The sequence below is a fragment of the Ranitomeya imitator genome, chromosome 5 (assembly GCF_032444005.1).
Source record: "Ranitomeya imitator isolate aRanImi1 chromosome 5, aRanImi1.pri, whole genome shotgun sequence".
Classification (NCBI taxonomy): Eukaryota; Metazoa; Chordata; class Amphibia; order Anura; family Dendrobatidae; genus Ranitomeya; species Ranitomeya imitator.
Window position 1 is genome coordinate 292,283,205 of NC_091286.1, and position 19,443 is coordinate 292,302,647.

A 19,443-nucleotide genomic window follows, 5' to 3' on the forward strand; every position below is an offset into this window, starting at 1 on the left:
TCCTGTGGGACTTGCGCCCGGGCCAAGCCTTGCTGTTCCCGCGCTAGTGGGTTGCTTTTGCCTTTGCCGGTCCCTGAGAGGCCCTGGACGCATATTTCCATGGATTTTATTTCGGATCTTCCTGTTTCCCAGAAGATGTCTGTTATCTGGGTTGTTTGTGACCGGTTCTCTAAAATGGTCCATCTGGTGCCTTTGCCTAAGTTGCCTTCCTCCTCTGATCTGGTTCCATTATTTTTTCAGCATGTGGTTCGTTTGCATGGCATTCCGGAAAATATTGTGTCTGACAGAGGTTCTCAGTTTGTCTCTAGATTTTGGCGGGCCTAGGATGGGCATTGATTTGTCTTTTTGTTCGGCGTTTCATCCTCAGACCAATGGCCAAACTGAGCGAACTAATCAGACCTTGGAGACCTATTTGAGATGCTTTGTGTCTGATCAGGATGATTGGGTGTCTTTTTTGCCGTTGGCCGAGTTTGCCCTTAATAATCGGGCTAGTTCGGCTACTTTGGTTTCACCTTTCTTTTGTAATTTGGTTTTCATCCTCGTTTTTCTTCTGGGCAGGTTGAGCCTTCTGATTGTCCTGTTGTTGATTCTGTGGTGGACTGGCTGCAGCAGATTTGGACTCATGTGGTGGACAATTTGACGTTGTCTCAGGAAAGGGCTCAACGTTTTGCTAATCGCCGTCGGTGTGTTGGTCCCCGGCTTCGTGTGGGGGATTTGGTTTGGTTGTCTTCTCGTCATGTTCCTATGAAGGTTTCTTCCCCTAAGTTTAAACCTCGGTTTATTGGCCCTTATAAAATTTATGAAATTATTAATCCGGTGTCTTTTCGTTTGGCTCTTCCAGCCTCTTTTGCCATTCATAATGTTTTCCATAGATCTTTGTTGCGGAGATATGTGGTGCTTGTTGTTCCCTCTGTTGACCCTCCTGCCCCGGTGTTGGTTGAGGGAGAGTTGGAATATGAGGTTGAGAAGATTTTGGATTCTCGTTTTTCGAGGCGGAGGCTTCAGTATCTTGTCAAGTGGAAGGGTTATGGCCAGGAGGATAATTCTTGGGTTGTTGCATCCGATGTCCATGCCACCGATTTGGTTCGTGCTTTTCATTTGGCTTGTCCTGATCGGCCTGGGGGCTCTGGTGAGGGTTCGGTGACCCCTCCTCAAGGCGGGGGTACTGTTGTGAATTCCGCTCTTGGGCTCCCTCCGGTGGTTGTAAGTGGCACTTTTGTGAGTTCTGCTCTTGGGCTCCCTCTTGTGGTTTCAAGTGGTATGGCTGCTCCTTGGAGTTAGCTGTCATCAGCTGCCTCCACTTATCGTCTCTTCTGCTCTGCTATTTAGGCCTGGCTCTTTCCTTCAGCCAGTGCCACTTGTAAATGGTTCCTGGTTGGATTCACATCTCTTTGGATTTCCCTGTTATCCTGACCAGTTCAGCAAAGCTAAGTTTTTGCTTGCTCTTTTCTGTCCATAGATTGTGGACTTATCCGTTCTTTGCTTTCTTTGTTTGTCCAGCTTATCAGTATGAATTAATTCTGTCTTGCTGGAAGCTCTGGGAAGCAGATTTACTCTCCACACCTTTAGTCAGGTGTGGAGATTTTTGTAAACTCTGCGTGGATTTTTTGTAGTGTTTTATACTGACCGCACAGTATTCCATCCTGTCCTTTCTATTTACATAGTAACATAGTAACATAGTTAGTAAGGCCGAAAAAAGACATTTGTCCATCCAGTTCAGCCTATATTCCATCATAATAAATACCCAGATCTACGTCCTTCTACAGAACCTAATAATTGTATGATACAATATTGTTCTGCTCCAGGAAGACATCCAGGCCTCTCTTGAACCCCTCGACTGAGTTCGCCATCACCACCTCCTCAGGCAAGCAATTCCAGATTCTCACTGCCCTAACAGTAAAGAATCCTCTTCTATGTTGGTGGAAAAACCTTCTCTCCTCCAGACGCAAAGAATGCCCCCTTGTGCCCGTCACCTTCCTTGGTATAAACAGATCCTCAGCGAGATATTTGTATTGTCCCCTTATATACTTATACATGGTTATTAGATCGCCCCTCAGTCGTCTTTTTTCTAGACTAAATAATCCTAATTTCGCTAATCTATCTGGGTATTGTAGTTCTCCCATCCCCTTTATTAATTTTGTTGCCCTCCTTTGTACTCTCTCTAGTTCCATTATATCCTTCCTGAGCACCGGTGCCCAAAACTGGACACAGTACTCCATGTGCGGTCTAACTAGGGATTTGTACAGAGGCAGTATAATGCTCTCATCATGTGTATCCAGACCTCTTTTAATGCACCCCATGATCCTGTTTGCCTTGGCAGCTGCTGCCTGGCACTGGCTGCTCCAGGTAAGTTTATCATTAACTAGGATCCCCAAGTCCTTCTCCCTGTCAGATTTACCCAGTGGTTTCCCGTTCAGTGTGCAATGGTGATATTGATTCCCTCTTCCCATGTGTATAACCTTACATTTATCATTGTTAAACCTCATCTGCCACCTTTCAGCCCAAGTTTCCAACTTATCCAGATCCATCTGTAGCAGAATACTATCTTCTCTTGTATTAACTGCTTTACATAGTTTTGTATCATCTGCAAATATCGATATTTTACTGTGTAAACCTTCTACCAGATCATTAATGAATATGTTGAAGAGAACAGGTCCCAATACTGACCCCTGCGGTACCCCACTGGTCACAGCGACCCAGTTAGAGACTATACCATTTATAACCACCCTCTGCTTTCTATCACTAAGCCAGTTACTAACCCATTTACACACATTTTCCCCCAGACCAAGCATTCTCATTTTGTGTACCAACCTCTTGTGCGGCACGGTATCAAACGCTTTGGAAAAATCGAGATATACCACGTCCAATGACTCACCGTGGTCCAGTCTATAGCTTACCTCTTCATAAAAACTGATTAGATTGGTTTGACAGGAGCGATTTCTCATAAACCCATGCTGATATGGAGTTAAACAGTTATTCTCATTGAGATAATCCAGAATAACATCCCTCAGAAACCCTTCAAATATTTTACCAACAATAGAGGTTAGACTTACTGGCCTATAATTTCCAGGTTCACTTTTAGAGCCCTTTTTGAATATTGGCACCACATTTGCTATGCGCCAGTCCTGCGGAACAGACCCTGTCGCTATAGAGTCACTAAAAATAAGAAATAATGGTTTATCTATTACATTACTTAGTTCTCTTAGTACTCGTGGGTGTATGCCATCCGGACCCGGAGATTTATCTATTTTAATCTTTTTTAGCCGGTTTCGCACCTCTTCTTGGGTTAGATTGGTGACCCTTAATATAGGGTTTTCATTGTTTCTTGGGATTTCACCTAGCATTTCATTTTCCACCGTGAATACCGTGGAGAAGAAGGTGTTTAATATGTTAGCTTTTTCCTCGTCATCTACAACCATTCTTTCCTCACTATTTTTTAAGGGGCCTACATTTTCAGTTTTTATTCTTTTACTATTGATATAGTTGAAGAACAGTTTGGGATTAGTTTTACTCTCCTTAGCAATGTGCTTCTCTGTTTCCTTTTTGGCAGCTTTAATTAGTTTTTTAGATAAAGTATTTTTCTCCCTATAGTTTTTTAGAGCTTCAATGGTGCCATCCTGCTTTAGTAGTGCAAATGCTTTCTTTTTACTGTTAATTGCCTGTCTTACTTCTTTGTTTAGCCACATTGGGTTTTTCCTATTTCTAGTCCTTTTATTCCCACAAGGTATAAACCGCTTACACTGCCTATTTAGGATGTTCTTAAACATTTCCCATTTATTATCTGTATTCTCATTTCTGAGGATATTGTCCCAGTCTACCAGATTAAGGGCATCTCAAAGCTGTTCAAACTTTGCCTTCCTAAAGTTCAATGTTTTTGTTACTCCCTGACAAGTCCCCCTAGTGAAAGACAGGTGAAACTGCACAATATTGTGGTCGCTATTTCCTAAATGCCCAACCACCTGCAGATTTGTTATTCTGTCAGGTCTATTAGATAGTATTAGGTCTAAAAGTGCTGCTCCTCTGGTTGGATTCTGCACCAATTGTGAAAGATAATTTTTCTTGGTTATTAGCAGAAACCTGTTGCCTTTATGGGTTTCACAGGTTTCTGTTTCCCAGTTAATATCCGGGTAGTTAAAGTCCCCCATAACCAGGACCTCATTATGGGTTGCAGCTTCATCTATCTGCTTTAGAAGTAGACTTTCCATGCTTTCTGTTATATTTGGGGGTTTGTAACAGACCCCAATGAGAATTTTGTTACCATTTTTCCCTCCATGAATTTCAACCCATATGGACTCGACATCCTCATTCCCTTCGCTAATATCCTCCCTTAAAGTGGACTTTAGACAAGACTTTACATAGAGACAAACCCCTCCTCCTCTCCGATTTTTACGATCCTTTCTAAACAGACTGTAACCCTGTAAGTTAACTGCCCAGTCATAGCTTTCATCTAACCATGTCTCGGTTATTCCCACTATGTCAAAGTTACCTGTAGATATTTCTGCTTCTAGTTCTTCCATCTTGTTTGTCAGGCTTCTGGCGTTTGCGAGCATGCAGTTTAGAGGATTTTGTTTTGTTCCAATCTCCTCACTGTGAGCTAGACTGGCCTCCTGTGCTCATCCTGGTTTCATTCTGTGTATGTCTTTTCCCTCTCCACTCACAGTCATTATTTGTGGGGGGCTAATCTATCCTTTGGGGATTTTCTCTGAGGCAAGATAGCTTTCCTGCTTCTATCTTTAGGGGTAGTTAGCTCTTAGGCTGTGACCAGATGCCTAGGGAGCATTAGGAGCATTCCACGGCTACTTCTAGTGTTGTGTTGAGCTTAGGGACTGCGGTCAGTACAGTTACCACGTCCTTCAGAGCTCGTTCCATGTTGCTCCTAAACCACCAGATCATAACACGGTCCGTGGCCCTGGGCGCCCATGTAAAAGGCGAAGGTCTTTAAAGGGATAAAGTTTACATTCGTGACGCCACCTGTGGTATTCGGGCAGTGGGGACCGACGCTGCTTTAAGGGGTCCTCTGGGGTGATGTTATGGCAGCTAGATGGTATAACTTTCCGCAGGTGAAGTATATCCCCAGGGCTCCCGGTGTGTAGATGGTGGTATGGTGAGAGGTGCAGAGAAGAACGAGGACGGTACTCCTCCCGGGCTAATGGTTTCCACCTGCTCCCCTTCAGCCTGGGCCTCCCCGGGGAACCCAATCAGGTTGGTGCTGCTATGCTTCCACAGGAAGGTCACCCACTCTCCTTGTACGTCCAGGCCTTCCGTGTCAGTTGCAGTGGGACGTCAGGGGTCTGCAAGGTCTCCCAGGGCCGTTCCCACTCAAGGAGGCTACACACCCGGCCGGGTAGTCACGGTGGCGGGGAGTCTATTGGCACGAGCGGGGTGTCCTCGGTGACCGGGTTAGGTTTGGATTGCTTACCTGCTGCTGCGGCGTCTCTGGTGCCAGTCTCTCCTGCAGCAGACTCGGGCTCCAGGGATTGGTTGCGCTGCTGCTCCCAGACGTTTGCGGCTGCGCGGTACCATGAACACTGGAGCTGATGGCATAGCTCCTCCACCTCTATGCCGAGAACCTCCGGGTCCATTAGTGACGACGGGGTCCTTTGCTCCTCCAATTGGTCAAAGTAGCTGTGGGCTTCCTCCCCCTCCTCCGGGTGACCTCCGCTCGCCATGTTGCCAACCAGGTCTGCTTCGGCGTCTTCCTGTTCTGCGCGGTCTCTGCTCCTTCCCCCACCATCCCAGACTAGGAGGCGGATCTCTTTTGTTGATGGACATATCCTTTGGACATAGTAGTATCTGTGAGGGGTGGCTACTACTTTTGCGCCATTTTTCCATGCTCCACCCACGAAAACACTCCCCACTCCTCCTGCACGCCACATGGTGCTGTAATGGTGGCGATTTTGTCGGCAATTTTTTGCGGTATTTCACAGTACACAGTTTCTCAATAAAGCACAATTCAGGCAGTCTTTTAGGCGCACATGGCCAGATTTGCTGAGTCAGTCCATCCTGTTTGCGACGCCAAAGATGAGTCGCCCGCCAGAGCTGTGGGGTGCCTGGCACTGGGTTAGGTGTTCACAGGGGGATGTCACGGTGGCGACCCGGTCCGTTGCCCTGGGCACCCATGTAAAAGGGGACCAACGCTGCTTTAAGGGGTCCATTGGGGTGATGTTATGGCAGCTAGATGGTATAACTTTCTGCAGGTGAAATATGTCCCCAGGGCTCCCGGTGTGTAGATGGTGGTATGGTGAGAGGTGCAGAGAAGAACGAGGACACAGGATTGCAGTCTCTTTACCTTGTTTACTGTTGGTTTCAGCAGCCACAGTCCAGGGCACCAGATCACAGGGCAGGTAGTGTCCGGCCGGTCAGGAGGCAAGTCGAGAGTCCCTTTATTCAGGTGGAGAATAGAAGCCTTTGCGCTGTTGTCCCTTACTGCCAAGCTTCACATAAGGTCTTCACAGATGTTATCTCTCTCTCTGTCCCCCGGATAGGATAGGACAAAACCCGTATGACTGGTGACTTGAGCCTGTTTATAGGGTCTCTTAGATGACCCACCCGGCTCTGTGGGGTGTCACCGTGCCTCCTGGGTGTGGGTGCGGACAGGTAACGTGCAATTAGCTGTCCTGCCTGTCTCTAATGTAAGGCGTGGAGGACCTCACAACCTCGGTGTTTCGGCTACCGGATTTCTGCACCTCAGAAGGAGGCAGCCTGCTCGGGGCTGGTCACCTTCTGGTATCCTCTCCTGTGCTTCCTCTCCTGCACGCTCACTGCAATCAATTCTGCTTTCAAAATGTCTCTTTTCGGGAGCTGCAGCTCTGCGGCCTGCACAGCTCCGTTGACCCTCGGTCCTCCTCGGGCTGATGTCTGGAACTCACTAACTTTCCCTACAGACTACCAGATTATATATATATATATATATATATATATATATATATATATGTACAGCGCCCCAGAGATCTGGTCGTTGCAGTATGACACTCTGCCACTAAGGGGAGTGATGGTACGTCTGATGGCACTGAAGGAATTCTACTGACCAGGTATCACCAGCACACATTACACTTCACACTCCAGCCACTAGGGGGAGCAAAAGGCTTTATTTATTGGGCCACTCCCCACACTGGTAAAACTAGGGGTTGGACAGGAAGTTAGTCAGAAGCTGACTGGGTTGGATTCAGGCAACATCCCGTGGCAGGGGGTGTTGCAGGGAGAAGACACAGGGGGGTCCCTGTCAGGTCTGGGAACCTGGCAGGTGCCTAGCGAACAGAGCAGAACGTTACGGAACCGCGCCTGCACACCCCGAGGCGGTATCCTAAGAAAGAGACACGAAGCGAAGGATATTGTGGAACAGTGAGAAACGAGATCAAGCACAAAGGAGAACCAGTAGGAGTCATGCCGTGAGACCGAGGCAACATCCTACTGAGGCGCGTAGCCGGTGGCCGGAACACCAAGGGAGTAACTGACTCTACGCTTTACTTCAAACTCCTCAGGACAGTAAAATTATAGGTTGGCTGTCTCACCTAAACACCTACGAAGACATAGGGGGCAACTGTGGGAGAGGGGCGTCTCTAGGGTCCCGGAAGAACTCCAGGCCTTCCCGTCATACGGGTACATCCTAGCCATAACATACCTGGGGGACGTTGAACTAGAAAGATCTGGAACGAATTAGAAAGAACGAACGAACGAGAACAGAAGTTGTGAGGACTATTCCGAATGCTCAGCAGGGTAGCACTACAACACACAGGCGCTAGTGGTAGGCACTGATTTCCACCTGCAAAGGGAACTCTGGAAGTGCCCATCGGACCGGCCGGTCTTAGATAGCCCGGTTAAGCGTGCTCTGGATTGAGGATCCTGAAGTCTTCAGTAAAGAGGTAAAGAGACTGCAACCTTGTGTCCTCGTTATTGACTGCACCTCACACCATCACCATCCACCTTACTGGGAAGCCCTGGGGACATACTTCACCTGTGGGAAGGTATTCCATCCAGCTGCCATTCCATCACCCCAGCGGACCCCACAGCAGTGTCAGTCACCCTGACCGAACACCACAGGTGGCGTCACGAAACCTTGACAGACTCCTATCACCTTTATTGGACGCCCCTTAGCAGGGTCGCGGGCCGGGTCTAGCCACCGTGACAGCCTCAGAACCGAACCAGAGAGGCCCGGTACCGAGAACTCGTGGCCCTGTGTCTGGGGGCACTCCATATATATATGGGGAGTCACCTAGTAAATAGGATCAAAAGCTCCCCCTGGTGGCTTGAAGTGTGAATGTGTTGCATGTTTGTGGTACCTGGTTACAGTTATCCTATATTGCCTCCGAACGTAGCATTACTCTCCCCGGGAGGAAAGCAATGCCACTGTGACGACCAGGACCCTGGGGCGCCACATGTACATGTGTTTTACATTTCATTGTGGAACTACAAACAGAAAAAGACTGACAGGCACATCCCTACTAGTGTGAATAGGTGCCAGCTAACATAACAATTCTAAGAAAATATAAAGCTGCACTTTGAATTGTTTAGAATAGTACATCTAGAAAATTGGAACTGCATTACTGCCATAGAACAGTGGCTAAGTGCTATATTACGTACATGTGAAATTTTGGAAAGTTTGGAAATGCAAAATTTGCTATAAGAAAATTTACAGAAAAAAAAAGGTACCGTATTTTCCGGCGTATAACACGACTGGGCGTATAAGACGACCCCCAGCTTTTCCAGTTAAAATATAAAATCTTCTCAAAAGTCGGGGGTTGTCTTATATGCCAGGTGTCGTCTTATAGGGTGGGTGTGGAGCAATTTGCGGTTGACGTATATAGTGGGGGGGAGTGGTCCCGATGACGAGGTGAGGGAGCGCCTCACCAGGAAGGTGTAAGTAAAGCAAACTATCAGCTTCTGGGATGCCAGGGGTATGCAAAAAAGAGAGAGAGAGCGGTGCTGTGCCTAGAAAAACACTCCTCTTTCACTCATCTGGCTCGCCCTTGTATCCTATTATCTCCTTCTCTGCCTCTGCTTCACTTACACCTTCCCGGTGAGGTGCCCCCTCACCTCGTCATTGGGACGGCTCCCCCCACAATATGCCCTATAAGACGACACCTGGCGTATAAGACGACACCCGACTTTTGAGAGAATTTTCAGGGGTTAAAAAGTAGTCTTATACGCCAGAAAATACAGTACTTAGCATGTAGATAAGGTACACATTGACGCTGCAGTTGGGCAAAATTTCACATGTAAGTAATATAGCACTTAACCAATGTCTATGGCAGTAATGCACTTCCAATTTTCTAGATGTACCATTCTAAACAACTCATTGTGGAAGTACTGTATACTGCTTCAGATAATATGTAACATTATTAACATTTTAACTCATGCCGTACTTTTGCCAGCAAGTCATATATCTAGTGTCACAGAAAATTGACTAAACTTATATGTGTACTTTTTGCTTTGCCTGAAAAGAGCGTGAAAATTATTTTGCAGATGAAAATTATGCAGTTCCTCATAATAAGCGGGGAATTCTTGGAATGGCCAATAAGGGGCGACATTCAAATGGTTCCCAGTTCTATATCACTCTACAGGCCACTCCGTACATGGATAGAAAACACGTTGCATTTGGGTAAGTGCTCAATTTAGAAAAATCTGTTCATCCAACAGAAGAAAAACACTGCAAAACAAAAATCAATCATTACAAAATATATATAATCATATAAAGTGTATATACAGTATATATATATATATATATATACACATACATATATATATATATATACACATACAGCTCTGGCAAAAATGAAGAGACCACCACATCAAAACCCTGTCATGGGCAGCCCAATCTCCAGACCCGAACCCCGTTGAAAACCTCTGAAATGTAATTGAGTCGCCCGCCAGGGCCGTGGGGTTCTCTGTACCAGGTCCTGTGTTCACAGGGGGATGTCACGGTGGCGACCCGGTCCGTGGCCCTGGGCGCCCATGTAAAAGGGGAAAGGTCTTTAAAGGGAATAAAGTTTATGTTTGTGACGCCACCTGTGGTATTTGGTCAGTAGGGACCGACGCTGCTTTAAAGGGTCCTCTGGGGTGATGTTATGGCAGCTAGATGGTATAACTTCCCACAGGTGAAGTGTGTCCCCAGGGCTCCCGGTATGTAGATGGAAGATGGTAAATGGTGCAGTAAAGAATGAGGACACAGGTTTGCAGTCTCTTTACCTGGTTTACTGAAGACTTCAGGCAGCCACAGTCCAGGCCACCAGATCACAGGGCAGGCAGAGTCCGGCCGGCTTGGAAGCGAATCCAGAGTCCCCCGTTACCAGGTGGGAGTTAAAAGCCTTCCTCTAGTGCGGTGGTATTGTAGTCCCTTACTGCCTAAGGCTTCACATAAGGTCCTCACAGTTCCTCTCTGTCCCCCACATAGGATAGGACATAACCCGGTTTATAGGGACTCTAGCACGCCCCAGGCTCTATAGGTGTCACTGTGCCTCCTGGGTGTTAAGGTGGACAGGTAACTTGCAGTTCAGCTGTCCTGCCGGTCTCTGATGTAAGTCATGGAGTTCCTTCAATCCTTGTGTGGACTGGCTACCAGTTATCTGCGCTTCAGAGGGAGGCAACAAAAAGCCAGACTCGAATAAACCAAAAGAACCAGAATATACCAAATACTGAAAAAGCGGGTTCCTATATACAGTGGGGCAAAAAAGTATTTAGTCAGTCAGCAATAGTGCAAGTTTCACCACTTAAAAAGATGAGAGGCGTCTGTAATTTACATCATAGGTAGACCTCAACTATGGGAGACAAACTGAGAAAAAAAAATCCAGAAAATCACATTGTCTGTTTTTTTAACATTTTATTTGCATATTATGGTGGAAAATAAGTATTTGGTCAGAAACAAAATTTCATCTCAATACTTTGTAATATATCCTTTGTTGGCAATGACAGAGGTCAAACGTTTTCTGTAAGTCTTCACAAGGTTGCCACACACTGTTGTTGGTATGTTGGCCCATTCCTCCATGCAGATCTCCTCTAGAGCAATGATGTTTTTGGCTTTTCGCTTGGCAACACGGACTTTCAACTCTCTCCAAAGGTTTTCTATAGGGTTGAGATCTGGAGACTGGCTAGGCCACTCCAGGACCTTGAAATGCTTCTTACGAAGCCACTCCTTCGTTGCCCTGGAGGTGTGCTTTGGATCATTGTCATCTTGAAAGACCCAGCCACGTTTCATCTTCAATGCCCTTGCTGATGGAAGGAGGTTTGCACTCAAAATCTCACGATACATGGCCCCATCCATTCTTTCATGTACCCGGATCAGTCATCCTGGCCCCTTTGCAGAGAAACAGCCCCAAAGCATGATGTTTCCACCACCATGCTTTACAATAGGTATGGTGTTTGATGGATGCAACTCAGTATTCTTTTTCCTCCAAACACGACAAGTTGTGTTTCTACAAAACAGTTCCAGTTTGGTTTCATCAGACCATAGGACATTCTCCCAAAACTCCTCTGGATCATCCAAATGCTCTCTAGCAAACTTCAGACAGGCCCGGACATGTACTGGCTTAAGCAGTAGGACACGTCTAGCACTGCAGGATCTGAGTCCATGGTGGCGTAGTGTGTTACTTATGGTAGGCCTTGTTACATTGGTCCCAGCTCTCTGCAGTTCATTCACTAGGTCCCCCCGCATGGTTCTGGGATTTTTGCTCACCGTTCTTGTGATCATTCTGACCCCACGGGGTGGGATTTTGCGTGGCGCCCCAGATCGAGGGAGATTATCAGTGGTCTTGTATGTCTTCCATTTTCTAATTATTGCTCCCACTGTTGATTTCTTCACTCCAAGCTGGTTGGCTATTGCAGATTCAGTCTTCCCAGCCTGGTGCAGGGCTACAATTTTGTTTCTGGTGTCCTTTGACAGCTCTTTGGTCTTCACCATAGTGGAGTTTGGAGTCAGACTGTTTGAGGGTGTGCACAGGTGTCTTTTTATACTGATAACAAGTTTAAACAGGTGTCATTACTACAGTAATGAGTGGAGGAAAGAGGAGACTCTTAAAGAAGAAGTTACAGGTCTGTGAGAGCCAGAAATCTTGATTGTTTGTTTCTGACCAAATACTTATTTTCCACCATAATATGCAAAAAAAATGTCAAAAAAACAGACAATGTGATTTTCTGGATTTTTTTTTCTCAGTTTGTCTCCCATAGTTGAGGTCTACCTATGATGTAAATTACAGACACCTCTCATCTTTTTAAGTGGTGGAACTTGCACTATTGCTGACTGACTAAATACTTTTTTGCCCCACTGTATAGCTAAAATATAACTTTTAATCTTTACCAATTAAAAAAGTGCAAACATATAGTGCTGACAAAAGTGCAAAGTGCATACATACCACATAAAGACACATATAAAAACGTATACGCGTATAACCGCACGCCAAGATAGGGTCTAGTATATGGGTAAATCCACTAATATCTTGAACATAACCTGGTCATAAACTGTGAATCCGTAACCTCTAGATCTCACTGCTCCAGATCAGAGCTATATTACTATAGTGGGGTATCATCCCAACAGGCTATGTGTCTACTTCAAGCCTTACGGTATCTGCTGCTGCAGTATAAACCAAAACCCTTACACGGCGGTACGCCAAGATAGAGTCTAGTATATGGGTAAATCCACTAGTATCTTGAACATAACCTGGTCATAAACTGTGAATCCGTAACCTCTAGATCTCACTGCTCCAGACCAGAGCTAATATACTGTGGTGGGGTATTATCCCAACAGGCTACGTATCCACTTCAAGCCTTACGGTATCTGCTGCTGCAGTGTAAACCAAAACCCTTACACGGCGGTATACTTGCAATTGCTCAAAGCATCCGCAGTGATCCTATAAACGTACCAGGGAGGCACCTCACATGACAATGGACCCAGAAGGAATGATGTGGTTACAAGTCGAATAACCGACGTGACGGGCCATTACAACTCAGCACTGCACCAGGTCTCTAGACGGTGACCAGCAGAAGGCAGATGAGTATCACTGGTTTACCTACGCATGTGACCCTATGTATATTAGGCCAGTAATGCCGCTAGTTTAAGGGCCCTGGTACGTTTATAGGATCACTGCGGATGCTTTGAGCAATTGCAAGTATACCGCCGTGTAAGGGTTTTGGTTTACACTGCAGCAGCAGATACCGTAAGGCTTGAAGTGGATACGTAGCCTGTTGGGATAATACCCCACTACAGTATATTAGCTCTGGTCTGGAGCAGTGAGATCTAGAGGTTACGGATTCACAGTTTATGACCAGGTTATGTTCAAGATACTAGTGGATTTACCCATATACTAGACTCTATCTTGGCGTACCGCCGTGTAAGGGTTTTGGTTTATACTGCAGCAGCAGATACCGTAAGGCTTGAAGTAGACACATAGCCTGTTGGGATGATACCCCACTATAGTAATATAGCTCTGATCTGGAGCAGTGAGATCTAGAGGTTACGGATTCACAGTTTATGACCAGGTTATGTTCAAGATATTAGTGGATTTACCCATATACTAGACCCTATCTTGGCGTGCGGTTATACGCGTATACGTTTTTATATGTGTCTTTATGTGGTATGTATGCACTTTGCACCTTTGTCAGCACTATATGTTTGCACTTTTTTAATTGGTAAAGATTAAAAGTTATATTTTAGCTATATATAGGAACCCGCTTTTTCAGCTTCAGAGGGACGCAGCCTGCTTGTGGCTGGTCTCCCCTGATGTCCTTCTCCTTTTGCTTCGCTCTCCTTCACTCTCACTGAACAATGCTCGGCTTTCTGTGTGTTTCTTTCCAGGAGCTGTGGTACTTCAGACCCTCGAGGTCCGTCAGCTCTCTTCTGTCTCTCTGACAATCTAATCTCCCTTTCCCTCCAAACCACAATGTATGTAGAGGAGTCACCTAGTAAATAGGATCAAAAGCTCCCCCTTGTGGCCTGGAGTGTGAACATGTTGTGTGTATGGCGGTTACCTGATGAGAGTTATCTTTCATCGCTTCCAAACGTAACATCACCCTCCCGGTGAGGAGAGCAACGCTACTGTGACGACCAGGACCCTGGGGCGCCACATAATCAAGAGGATGATGGATAGTCACAAGCCATCAAGCAAAGAAGAGCTGCATACATTTATGCGCCAGAAGCAATGTGAAAGTCTGGTGGAAAGCATGCCAAGACGCATGAAAGCTGTGATTAAAAATCATGGTTGATTTCTGAACTCTTCTTGAGCTAAAACATTAGTATTGTTGTTTCAAAATGATTATGAACTTGTTTTCTTTGCATTATTTGAGGTCTGAAAGCCCTGTTAGTTTTTAATTTTCACTATTTCTCCTTTTCAGAGAAAAAATACAAAATGTATTGCTTGGAAATTCGGAGACATATTTTCAGTAGTTTATAGAATAAAAGAACAATTTACATTTTACTCAAAAATATACCTGTAATGAGAAAAATCAGATGAACTGAACATTTTGCAGTGGACACACACACACACACAAACACACACACACACACACACACACACACACTGTATGTTAGAGCCGAGCAAAAGATTCGGAGGGTGGTGGTCCCGTAGCCTTGTCAGTGGTCTGTGGCTGTCGGATCAGGACCCTGCAAATCTCTTCCTGCCTGCCAGCATTCTCATAGTCTCTTCTGATTAGTAGATCCAGCTCGACGTCATGCATTCGTCACATTGCAATGATATTATTGCACCAGAACTAATCAAGTAAAAGAAGATTTGCAGGGTCTGGTCCAGTGGCCATTGACCACTTATATATGGCTGCTGCTACTCTTTTTTTTTTTTTTTAAATATATAATTTTTATTTATTTTACTAAGTAATACAATCAACAATTTCAATAAAAACAAATCACATCCAGCACGCAGACTGGGCATCCAAAGTCATTAATAATAGCACATTTATAATTTACTAAAGATAGCCCCAGATATTGAGAAAATGTCCACTAAAGGAAAACATTATTAAAGCAACATAAAAGCCATCATCAAAAAAAGGAGGCAGGGTGGGGTGTGGGGGAATTCCCCGCTAAATAATCCAGTCCACTCCCTTTAGTATGGAATTATTGATATAAAGTTGACCTTGGTTGTTTTTTAGATCTTCTAAGATATACCAGGTAGTTGTGGCAAAAGGTCCAACAATTGTTGTTTTGTTTTTTTCTTCCAAAGTGCAAAACTTTATAATAAACTGTCTTCATTTCAACTCTTTAATAACTACATCCCCCATTTCCACCTCCATAAAATGTTTTATCAAAGCTAACAGTTACGAGATAGATGGAGTGGTGGGTTCTGACCAATATTTATGGATTACTTTTTTATTATATTAAAAGTAGAGTGTGAAGGTGTCATGATTCCACCCTTTGAGTGACAGCTCAACCGCCCTCTGGGGAAAAGGGCATGCTGGGCTGTCAGGTATTGCGAGTGACAGCTTAGTCATCCAGTCTGAGGCAGGAGTGTGCCGGGCTCTCAGTATTGTGACTGACAGCCCAGTGGTCCAACTGACTGGACATGTGGGGTTTCCTCCAGATCTCACCCGCTCTGGCTATTCAGCTGGCTGGCATTGGTTAGATGATTGCCAGTTTAGCTTTGTTCAGTGGTGTGTTGCTCTGTACTCTATGTTCTGATTTCCTGATCTTTGTTGCCGGACATTGGATTTCACTTTTAACTACTCATTTGTATTACCCCTTTTGCCTTCGAAGCACTTTGACCTTTGTTACGTGACCCCGGACTGTGCCTCTGACTATCCATTTGTCTAATCCCTTTTTTCCTTGACGTATCCTCCTGGCTTTTGACCTTGGACTTCTTCGCTTCCCTGCCGCATGGCTTGACCATGAGCAGCAACTCAGCGTCACAGGAGGTCTCTTAATTTGTTGGCTACGAGACCATGGATTAGGTCAGATTCAGGAAAATGGCATTGGAGGCATGCAGTTAATGTCAGTTAGTGGGTCTTTTTTTTAGGTATATTAAAAGTGTGTATAGCCACATGCATGATCTTAAATTGCAGTTTCCTCCAAGTTTCATTAAGGCTACATTCACAAGTATCAGTATTTGCAAGCCGAAATCAGGAGAGGAACAATCAGAGGAAAACTATAATAGAAACACGTCACCACTTCTGTATTTATCACCGCTCCTGGTTTTGGTTTACAAATACTGATGTAAAATATTGACCTAATACTCAGTATGTGCACGTGGCCTCATAAAGAAAGAAAGAAGACCACCCTATTCAGATTTCTTTTTTTTTGCTTAACTTGTGTATATATATTGATTTAACCTGATCATCATTATTAATGATCATCTTTTCACTATTCTCCATCCAGATTCTTTATCTGTAGAATTGCTTGTTAAAGGAGTTGGCCACTTTATATTCTTACGAATGTGAGGCAGATAAGGTACACATTACAGCTTATGAATATATCTTCATTAGATGTTCTGGTGTTTGTAAGAAATGCCTCCTGCTAAGGAGAAACCTTTCTCCCTGCCTTCACGCTGCTCTTGTCCCTCCCCCAATACATGACTTTGACACATCTGGCCCAAGCTGGAGATTGTGGTCACTGAAATGCACATGCACTGATTTCTTCTCATCCTAGACCAGTACAAGCAAAGTTAGAAATGTTGACAAGCGCAACCCTACTGCGCATTGTTTTGCATATGCACTGGATTCCTGAACCATGTGCGGATTTAAGTGCTCACTATCAGTTCAGCTGTACAAGGGTATGTGTCCACGTTCAGGATTGCATCAGGATTTGGACAGGATTTTACGCAGGTAAAATCTGCACCAAATCTGCACCTGAGGTCACTGGCAGGTCACCTGCGTTGTTCGTGCATTGTTTGAGCATTGTAAGGACATGCTGTGTTCTGAAAAGACGCGCCGCATGTCCGTTTCTGCGGGTCTGCCGCATGCGTCTTTTAATGCATAGTGGAGAAGGGATTTCATGAAATCCCCTCTACTATGCTGTAACATCTGGACACTGCGTGTTTGACGCTGCGGCTCTACGCAGCGTCAAACACGCAGCGTTTCCTGAACGTGAAAACATAACAGAACTGCGACATCGAAGGCACAAGATCTACTTGAATTTTTGATGAAACTCACTATTGATTGTCCTCATTATGGGAACAGCTTATTAAGGTCCATGTTCAGCTTGTCGAACCCCAGTATTATATGTTGAGCTATCCTATTTTGTGACTTCAAATCAGATCGCATCAATGTTCTTGTAAATATTAGGGACATTTATAGAAAGAACTAGATGGTGGCCCGATTCTAATGCATCGGGTATTCTAGAATATGTATGTATGTATGTAAGTCGCGCTGTGAATGGAGGTTAAATTCCGCGCCAATATCGCTGATTGGTCGCACCCAGCTGGCCGATCAGCGAAGCGTGGTTCAAATCTGGCGCCAATTCGCGGCCCGACTGCGCCTGACGCTGATTGGTCGCGGCCGGCCAGGCATGACCAATGACCGAAGCGGTTTTTAACCCCTTAATGACCGCCAATACGTCTTTTAACTGACCTGAGATATAAGAGACTAGCCTCCCCATACAGGAGACAATCCAGCATCTGTCGGTTGTACACTATAGCTGACAACTTGCTGTACCAGCCACGATCAGTATTTGCACCATCTAAATCTGTTTAACCCCTTAGATGCTGCTGTCAATAGTGACTACATCATTATAAATGGTTAACAGAGTGTGGGGGCTTCTTCTTTGTCACAATTGGTGCCCTCAGATCATGATTTTGTTGTCCTGATGTTTGCCATGGCAATTCATGACCAAATAGCGGCCTTAGAGTCTGACGGCTGTAGTAATCTGTTTAGAAGTTAGAGACATTTAGGTGGTAAAAATACACATTTTCATTTCTGTCATACCACTTTGTATTAATTCCTGTAAAGCACCTGAAGGGTTAATAAACTACCTGACAGCAGTTTTCAATATGTTTAGGGGTGCTGTTTTTAAAATGGTATCACGTTTGTGGGTTTCCCAATATATGGGACCCCTAAAGTCACTTCAAACATGGATAAGTCCCTAAAAAAATAAATTTTGTAAATTTCTTTGAAAAAATGAAAAATTGCTGCTACATTCTTAAACCTCCTAAAATGCTAACAAAATAAAATAACATTTTACAAATGGTGCTGATGTAAAGCAGACATGTGGGAAATGTTATTTATTAATGGTTTGCTGTTGTATGACTATCTGGATTAAAGGGATAATCATTCAAATTTAGAAAATTGCTAATTTTTTAACATTTTTCTCAAATTTTTGATATTTTTTATAAATAAACACAAAAAATGTTGAACAAAATTTACCATTATCATAAAGTATAATGTGTCACGAAAAAACAATCTCAAAATCACTGGGATTTTTTGAAGCGTTGCAGAGTTATTACCACATAAAGTGACACTGGTCAGATTTCAAAAATTTGGCTCGGTCACTAAGGGGTTAAATACCACGCCAATATCGCTGATTGGTCGCGGCCGGCCGTGAGCTACCAATCACTGAAGCAGCGTTTAAATCCCGCGCCAATATCGCTGATTGGTCACGGCCTGCCGGGCACGACCAATGACCGAAGCGGTGTTTAAATACCACGACAATATCGCTGATTGGTCGTGCACGGCCGGCCGTGACCAATCACTGAAGAGGTGTTTCAATCCTGTGCCAATATCGCTGATTGGTCGCGGTGGTTTAAGCGTGGTTTAAATCCCGCGTCAATTCGCACCTGGACTGCGTCTGTCGCTGATTGGTCGCAGAATGTCGGGGGTTCGGGGTGCTGGATGTCGGGGGTTCGGGGTGCAGGATATAGTTCAGACATGTAGTATATAACACAGCCACGTAGTATATAGCGCAGGATCTGGTAGATGGAACACCGAGGGAGCAACAGTTCTCTATGCCTTACTCCTGAGACCGGCAGGACAGCTAATTTCAAGTTACTGATCCGCCCTATACCCAGGAGGTATGGTGGCAACTTATGGGGGTTGGGGCATGCTAGATTCCCTGTAAAAAGCCTCAGGCCACCAGTTATACGGGTTTGTCCACTCCATCCGGGGGACAGAGAGATACATAGCATCTAGAACATCTACAACAGTTGTGAGGACCTTATGAGAGGCTCAGCAATAAGGTACTGCAACACCCAGGTGCTAGAGGAAGGCTACTGATTTCCACCTGGATAAGATGACTCTGGATTTGCCTCCAAACCGGCCGGACTCTGCCTGCCCTGTGATCTGGTGCTCTGGACTGTGGATGCTGAAGCCTTCCGAAAAGGTAAAGAGACTGCAACCTTGTGTCCTCCTTCTTCACTGCGCCTCACACCATCCACCATCTACAAGCCCTGGGGACACACTTCACCTGTGGGAAGGTATACCATCCAGCTGCCATAACATCACCCCAGCGGACCCACAGGTGGCATCACGAACAGTTCCCCTTTAAAGACCATTCCACTTTACAACGGACCTCCCGAGGGCCTC

General features: G+C 45.1%; 1 protein-coding gene across 1 annotated transcript in view; it reads left to right on the forward strand.

Annotated features, from left to right (window-relative positions):
- The window catches only part of PPIL6 (peptidylprolyl isomerase like 6), a 73,198-nt gene that overhangs the window by 51,342 nt on the left and 2,413 nt on the right, over positions 1–19,443 (forward strand). The window contains exon 7 of the mRNA XM_069767986.1: positions 9,463–9,598. Within this exon, the coding sequence (XP_069624087.1) occupies positions 9,463–9,598 (136 nt within the window). The remainder of the gene's footprint in view (positions 1–9,462; positions 9,599–19,443) is intronic.